This window comes from Nicotiana tabacum, chromosome 3 (assembly GCF_000715075.1).
Source record: "Nicotiana tabacum cultivar K326 chromosome 3, ASM71507v2, whole genome shotgun sequence".
Lineage (NCBI taxonomy): Eukaryota > Viridiplantae > Streptophyta > Magnoliopsida > Solanales > Solanaceae > Nicotiana > Nicotiana tabacum.
In genome coordinates, this window is record NC_134082.1 from 181,964,777 (window position 1) to 181,972,480 (window position 7,704).

A 7,704-nucleotide genomic window follows, 5' to 3' on the forward strand; every position below is an offset into this window, starting at 1 on the left:
CAATTCGACTTGGGCACCTATGCAGCGAATGATTGGGGCAACTTGGAGTGTTGACATACAACCAGACACACAGAAACCTCCTTTTTTTCCTGAGACTTACTTCAGAAACAAAGTAAAGTGTCATCGCGCCGAGTGTCATTCCAGACAGTTGGCAACCAAGATCAATTTACAAATCAAATGTCAATTTTTCCAGTAATCTATATGGTGAAAGTATTTAAGAAGGGAACAATGTAAGGGTAGCATCTTGATTGTTGAATACCAATTTTTTACCTACCCTATCAATCAAGTATGATTAATAAAGTAAAAATACCTTCTTTAATTTATTTTGAATATGCTACTAATTATATTTCATGCCTTTTATTTCTTTTAATATTTAAAAATATGCGACTAATTCTATTTCATGCATTTACTTTAATTTTAGCTCTCTCTAACAAATAAAAATTGCTGCTACCTTTGTTGTAATTACTTAATTTCAGAGAAAGATGACGAGAGAAAAATTCAATGGTCACATATAATTTTTTAGTTCTTTATATGGATTGACGGCAGATAATCGGGGAGAGGTTACTGGTGAAAAGAAGAAAGAGGGGAGAGGCGAGTAGTGATGGGACGGGGTGCTTTTTCCCTTTTCTTTTTCATTTTTTAATTTTTCCTTTTGATTTTAGTATTTTTTTAAAATCAAAAGATTGTGTGATTGGCACGCATTTTGTCCATATTACCTATGTCACTGTCACATAAGCATAATCAACGGTCAAAATTGTTCCATCAAGTTGAGGTGTTTAAATAAAAAAATTGTAAGCTTGTTTACCGGATTAACAATTAGGTACAAGTTTAAGTGATCAGGAGACCATTTTGCCATGTTTGTTCAGGTTTTAATATTTTCAAGCACGGATTATTCTCCTTTGAATTGGAATTACGATTTAGATTTTGAATTTTTATGTTTGGACATGCTATTTTTAAATATTATGTTTTAAAGTTTTATCCATTACTAATATTAAAAACTATATTTAAGAAATTTAATATTATTACTTCTCATTCTCTATAAAATTTATTTTCTCACCATAAAATACAAATATTTGATTATGTTAATTATCTTATATGACATAACGAAATAACCAAACTGAAAAAACTGAACCGGAAAGAGAAATATCGAACCAAACCAAACTTATTTTGGTTCGGAGTGGATTTCACTTTTTTAAACCAAAACCAAATAACGCAAAATTGAACCGAAAACCGAATGCACACCCCTGCCAAAATACGACTTAACAGAAATATGTTCATGCTCTTCAAGTCGTCCCATAACCATTCATTGGAAATGACTTCCAGAAAACAAGATAATTTTAAAAAGGCAGTCATGTGCACTAAGCTCCCGCTAAGCACGAGGTTCGAGGAAGGTCCGGTCCACAAGATAACTTTACAAAATGAGAAATGAGCATTCATCTTGAACAATTCTACAGGTTACAACATTCTTGAAAGCACTTTCTCAGCTCACAACCTATCAAAAACATACATTTTACAGATTTCACACTTACAAAGTTCATGTTGCCGCAATTCATTTATATATATAGTAAGGCAATGCAGGTTGAAAAATGCCTGAATTATGAGTATTGATGATAGATCTTAGTTTCCCATGAAATTAGGACCTTTAAATTGAGACTCTGGCGGTATTTGCCGTTCTCTTTCTTTGAGATAGTTAAGAAGCGTTGGCTGCTCCGATCTCAAGTCCATTCCAGTGCCACATACATACGGGGATGCTCTTTGGTAACCAAGAAAATGTTTATCCGTTCTTTGTTCTTCTGCGCCATAGGCGAGGGGAGGACTTGGATGCAACTGTGGGCTCTCCAAGTACACCATTGGACTAGAAGCCAAGTGATTTCCCCACTGATCTAAAACATCAAACCTGGTAAGATTGGTCGCGTTCAGGTTTCCATAGTTTGCTGGTGCATTAGAGTGAACAGGCCATACTGGATTGCTGACTCGCTCGAAGTTCTGACTGTTTCTGTAGTGATATAGCCATTCAGATGAACTCATTCCAAGTAATGGTGGGTATCCCTCAACAAATCCTGTACCACCTGCAACAAAATCAAGCGGTCCACGAACTGTAGATGGACTTGAGTATCCACTCACTGGTGATGCGCCAAGAATACCGTCCCCTTCCTTGGTCCCAAATGCACTCTTGTTAGGAAAAAGTGGTGTGTTTCCCTTAAACCAAGAAGCATCTTCGGGTAATAATGGAGCTGAGGGCACGGGAGAGATATATGGAGGAGGAGTATCATGTATAGCTGCAGAAACTGGCATGGAACAAACTTTGTGATCTCTAGTTTCCTTTAAGGAGAGATCAGATAAGGATTCAGAAGCTAGTTCATCGATTGGGCTTAACTGATGCTTATTTAAATCCCTTGTCCCCCTCTCGTTTCTTGGACTTTCCTTCTCAAGGACCCAAGCACTCAGAGATGGTGGTCCGGCAGGGAAAGCAGCAGACTGCTTGAGTGGCTTGCTGTACCTCAAGTTTGTATTTTCCGGGCGGAAACTGAAAATATCATTCTGTGGTTGGCTTTGCTCAGAAATCAATGATGTGGCACGGCGCAATGATTCATCAGACGGTGTAGTTCCATAGACAACGTTGATGGAGGATTGATCGCATGAGGTGCCTGATGTATATATTGGTGCAGAGTTATGTCTTGTGATGGGCTTGAAAAGAATGACTTCTTCCTCATCTGTGGTAATGGATTGGCTGTTGCGGCAAGGGTGATCTTGACTCTCTCCATTTTCTTTCGCCATTCCACAATTATTCTGATAAGATCCTTTTAGCTGAAGAGTCGAACCAGATTCAGCTACTCCTGACTTTTCCTTATCCGCTAATTCTGACTCCATGATGTAGAATCTTTTGCCTGTTTTATCATGAGAGATCCATTTTCTTAAGTGACTGGATCTGTCAGCCAGTTTAGTTGCTGCACAAAAGATACGCCGTGAACGACACACACTCTTATTATTGAAATTATCTATGGATTCCAAATGGCTCGTGAAGTCCAAAGACTTGTGAGCATGGGCCAACGGATCAAACCCCTTCAGTTCATGGTCTTCCCAAAGAGCACTATTTTCTGAAGCAAGGCCGTTCTCACAAGGATCAAGCCGATTCAGAAGATCAGCTAAAGCACCAAAAAAGTAAGACATAGCACTCTGGACCTTTTCATCTCTTGCATGTGCTTCTGCTCTATCAAGTACGTTCACTAACCACTCTACAAACACACAGACAGTGGGTAAAAGGGGGCAAGTTTGTGTGTTATTTCTTGCTACAGTTTTCTCAACAAGGCGACCAATGCAAATGAAAGTAGCAGCTACTGCCAGTTGTGTCAAAGCAGATTGCTGCTTGTTATCTTTCTTTGGATCCACTCCATCCCCACTCTCAGTCAGGCTATGGAAGATAAAGATGAAAATGGAGACAAGCTGAAGAGCACAATAAGGGCCTTTTCTCGATGGATCCATTAACTGGTAGGACTCTAGAGCAGCCTTTAGTTCATCACCATCCATTACCACTAGACCTTCCAATTGTCTGACAGTGGATGCAAGAGTAGATTGAAAGTTTTCCAAGCTGCATTCGAGAAATGGCTGACGTTTTAGAAATTTTCAAATAAATCAATGACATGATTTGCAGTACTGTGAAGGAAGCCACTAAGCTTATTAAATCTAGAAGCACTGAAATTATATCCAGAATGAAGTTAAAGTTTAATAGTAAAGGAAAAAAACAAATTGAAAGGCAGACTTTGGGTGGTATAATGTAAGAAATCAAAGGATCAAGACTAGTTGAGAGAATTAATTAAAAAACATGGACTTCAACAAGCCTACAGTCAATCAGATAAATAAATTTGTGTCAAAAGAATTAAGATGCTGCACACCAGTTATCCTGATACCATTGATTCAGATGTTAAGAAAAGCAGTTCCCTTAGCAAAGGATGCAGCTTCATAAATTTATGTTATAGAAAGTATGAATATCCATGAAGGTAAACATAAACACAATATTTTTCGCCTTTCATTTGGCATGGAAGTGTTTTGGAATACCACCCAAAATAGCAAAAAGAAACTAAAAATATAAAAGCTAAAATTTAAAATTGAAAAATAGCTGAAATTATCAGTGACAAAAATAATCTTCCTTCACAAAATATAAATAGAAAACAGACTCGTAGTTTAACAAAAGCAAGCAGATTTGCCAACCAATCACATCCTGATAATTTTGTACATGGAGTAGTCTTAGAAGCAATGCAAGTAACTATATCAATGAAACATAGCATTCTAAAAGCAACTAGAAACCTCAGTTCCAGTATATAATGCCTATAGTGCAATGTTTATACTTGGAAATTACTGTTGAAAACATGCACATGTTTAAGCAGGTTAAACAAGCAGGCTAGTAAATCAAGCAGAACTAGTCAACTTCCTCCATGAAGAACTAAAGAAACAAAGGGAGGAAAGGGATTAAGTAACACCATAGACTGTATATGCGGACTATCTCAATTGCCTGGTTGAATGACTTTAACCGGTAAATGCTGTGTACCTGGTGTGCACGAGAAAAAAACTCATCAATCTGACAAACAGAAGCCATATATCAGCTTTTCCAGAGGTAACAGTTTCAGGGGCTTCTGGCATATTCTTGTTTGAAGAACCGCTGGTTGCACCATTTATAGCATCCATGGAACACCAAACTGATGGTTTTAGCAAATCAAGGTGCGCTCCACTGGACAGTGAATGCAAATTAGATAACCTGTTCTGCAGATTCCCAAGAAAACAATGAAAAGTTTTAGTCTTCTAGAGTCAAGAGGGATCACTGAAAATGGGGGAAAAAAGAAACAAAAGGGAAATAATATACTTCAAGTTTCTTTTACTCAAGAAAAGGAGAATGGAGAATAAGAGAAGAATCTTTTGACATTACCTCTTCAAAGAGTAACATAAGATTGTTCCAGGCATCAGGGAATGGTTCCTTAACAGCTAAACTTCTAATGCAATGGTACAAGGCAAGGAAAGGGTCACCAATGTATGTTGCCAATAGTGCAAGCTGCAAATAAAAATAAAATATCATAAGAGCCTCGAAACGGATATCATCTCAACTTTGATGCAGGAAACAAGAACAGACAAGCTTGCAAGATTTAACCATAGAAACTACCTGATTATGCGGATTTCCACTGTCTGGCCATATCCTAGATGCTTCAAAGTAGTATGTGGCCGCGAATGACCACGTACATGCATCCGGTTTCTTACAAAGTTCACCATATCTGGCCAGATCTCCCAGACAAATAAGAAAACGGTGACAAGCATATTGGCATTGTGGTAGCTTCATGGGTAAGAGAGGAAGTGAGCTGCTACCATTCTTACAAAGTAAGAGTTCCCTAGGGAGCCCACAACTTTTCCTGAGTTTTTTAGTTAACTCCTGATAAAATTCAGTAGCTTCAGATAGAAATGACTTGAGCCCTTCCATATGATTGTCAATCTCTCGGGCAGCACTTGAATCACCTTCTTGTGCTTCACTTTTCCTTTTCTCAGCATTAGCCTGCCGAATCCTTTTACGGAACTCATCAATGTGTTTATAGTGAAGTTTCCACAGAGAGAATTCAACTTCCTGAAGCCCCACTACTTCATAATTATTTAAAATAATATTCTCATAGCTGCTACGGGCTCTACGGTACAATTCCTGGACATCTTTGTGCACAAGGCCTTTAGAGTAAATTGATGTCAACAGTTGCTTCTCTATATTGGCAATCTGCAACATGGATGAGATAACTTAGCAAATTAGAAGCACAAAAGCAAAGTAAACATTCTAACGGATTCAATAAGTCACCTCAAGAAAAGTATTCAGCTTTTCCTTCTGATCGTTAAATGCTGAAGCTGCGTCAACGTCCATGACTGCTAAGAACCGACTTCAATACTAATCAATATCTCATTGATGACACCAACAAGAATGTACCTACATGAGTGATCAATTACCTCTTTAAACAATACAGCAGCAATCAAAAGAAAAGAAAAAAGGGACTGAATACAGAACATCCATTAACTCCCAACATACTGGTTTTGATCTTAGGATGTTAACTCTGCAATAACTAGTTGCATAGCAAAAACACATACATTTTGCTTTGTGGGCTACAACAAGATCATTAAAGTAACTCGTAGGAAACTTCGAAGGTTTTATTCACACAGGTTAGTTAATTCAACTATTCTATTCAGCATCCATAAATGTCAAAAACCATTGAAAAAGAAAACAAAAAGGGTCAATGTCCACACTTGATAGCTTAAATCAATGGATCACCGAGGACCAAAAACTGTAATTTTTTTGCACAACGTAAAGAGAAGTCCGTTGTACTTAGCTCCCGCTATGCTCGGGGTTTCGGGGAAGGGCCGGACCACAAGGGTCTATTGTACGCAGCCTTACCTTGCATTTCTACAAGAGGCGGCTTGAACTTTGGTTACATGGCAGCAACTTTAGCAGTTACGCCAAGGCTCCCCTTCTTTTTGCACAATGTAATTCCTCAATTCAAAAATATATCTTTTCTACTGAATTTTGTATGACAAAAGTACACCTTATAAATCCATCTAACACGGCAATCAACATGATACCCAAAAGCCAGTAGCCATGACTCCTTAATTTAGTGCAGAGAAAAAACTTCAGCAAGATGTCTTCCTTTGTATCATATAAGATTTCCACAAGAAGACCAGTGAGAAGCACAAAGTCAACGAAAATCTAAAACTGGAAGACTTTGAGATGACTTTCTAACTCCATACCTTAAGCAAAACAAAGGAACAGAAAACTGATAATTAACATCCCATAAAGAAAGTTATGGTGATCAGTGATCACCACCAATTCACTGATGATGCATTCAATTATCCCATGTCCATACGAGTTCTCTATAGAATCTATCTTCTTTTGAAGCATACGTACAATCTTCAAGTAAAACTTGATCATAAAGAAGAAAGAGGGAAAGGAAGCTAGACCAATGAACAGCAGGTAGCTTTTGTAACTTGTAATTAAACCACAAAAACAAGAAATTAGACAAATAGTCACGGAAAAGAGGAAACAAGAATCAAACAAGGCATAAATAAAGCTACTTTTGATGAAAAAAGTCAAAAGTATGAAAGATGCAGTATAATACCTGTCGAATTCAAGAAAACAGAAATTGAAACCACCACTGATGAAATTCACAGCAAAAAAATTGGAGATGCAGCCAATCGACTAAGCGGGCAAGAACAAAGATGTACTTTTGATAAGCAGAGAGGGGGATGGGGGGAAAAGGAAGGGAACAGTAGGACAGGGGAAGAAAGAAGTGAAAACAACAGAATTTTTTGGCCAACTGTTGTTGTATTAGTTGTGAAACAGACAAATTAAAAAGGTGGCTGTGTATTAATGAGTATAGTGAAAAGAGTAAAATGCCCTTCCGTCCTCATAGGCTCATACTATGTTTCTTTCTTTTTCTTTTTCCTTCTCATTATTTCGTAATAATAATTATAATATAATGTCTGGACCAATTTATCTACGTGTGAAGTGGTTAACCAAACACAAGCAAGAAGTTCCTCAGTCCTTCCTCCGACGATGCCTCCCTTTCATTTTTTCTTCATTTCATCATTTTGGTGTGTTGTTATGTTCATATTCTTAATTATTTTATGTATAGTTATTACCTCTCAACAGTTCCTCATACTATATTTCTTGAAACAAATATTTAAAGGTAG

General features: G+C 37.5%; 1 protein-coding gene across 2 annotated transcripts; it reads right to left on the reverse strand.

Annotated features, from left to right (window-relative positions):
* Window positions 1–1,384: 1,384 nt before the first annotated feature.
* On the reverse strand, window positions 1,385–7,478 carry LOC107821190 (nonsense-mediated mRNA decay factor SMG7-like). 2 transcript variants are annotated; one of them, XM_016647611.2, is made up of 6 exons: window positions 7,131–7,478; window positions 5,825–5,950; window positions 5,153–5,746; window positions 4,922–5,044; window positions 4,547–4,758; window positions 1,385–3,589 (listed from the first exon to the last, which is right to left on the reverse strand). In XM_016647611.2, exons 2-6 carry the CDS (start codon window positions 5,885–5,887, stop codon window positions 1,618–1,620), a joined length of 2,964 nt encoding a protein of 987 aa, XP_016503097.2. In that variant the 5' UTR covers window positions 5,888–5,950; window positions 7,131–7,478; the 3' UTR covers window positions 1,385–1,617. The 2 variants fall into 2 exon arrangements, with proteins under 2 accessions (XP_016503097.2, XP_075106378.1); XM_075250277.1 differs by lacking the exon at window positions 7,131–7,478 and adding an exon at window positions 6,763–6,863.
* Window positions 7,479–7,704: the final 226 nt, after the last annotated feature.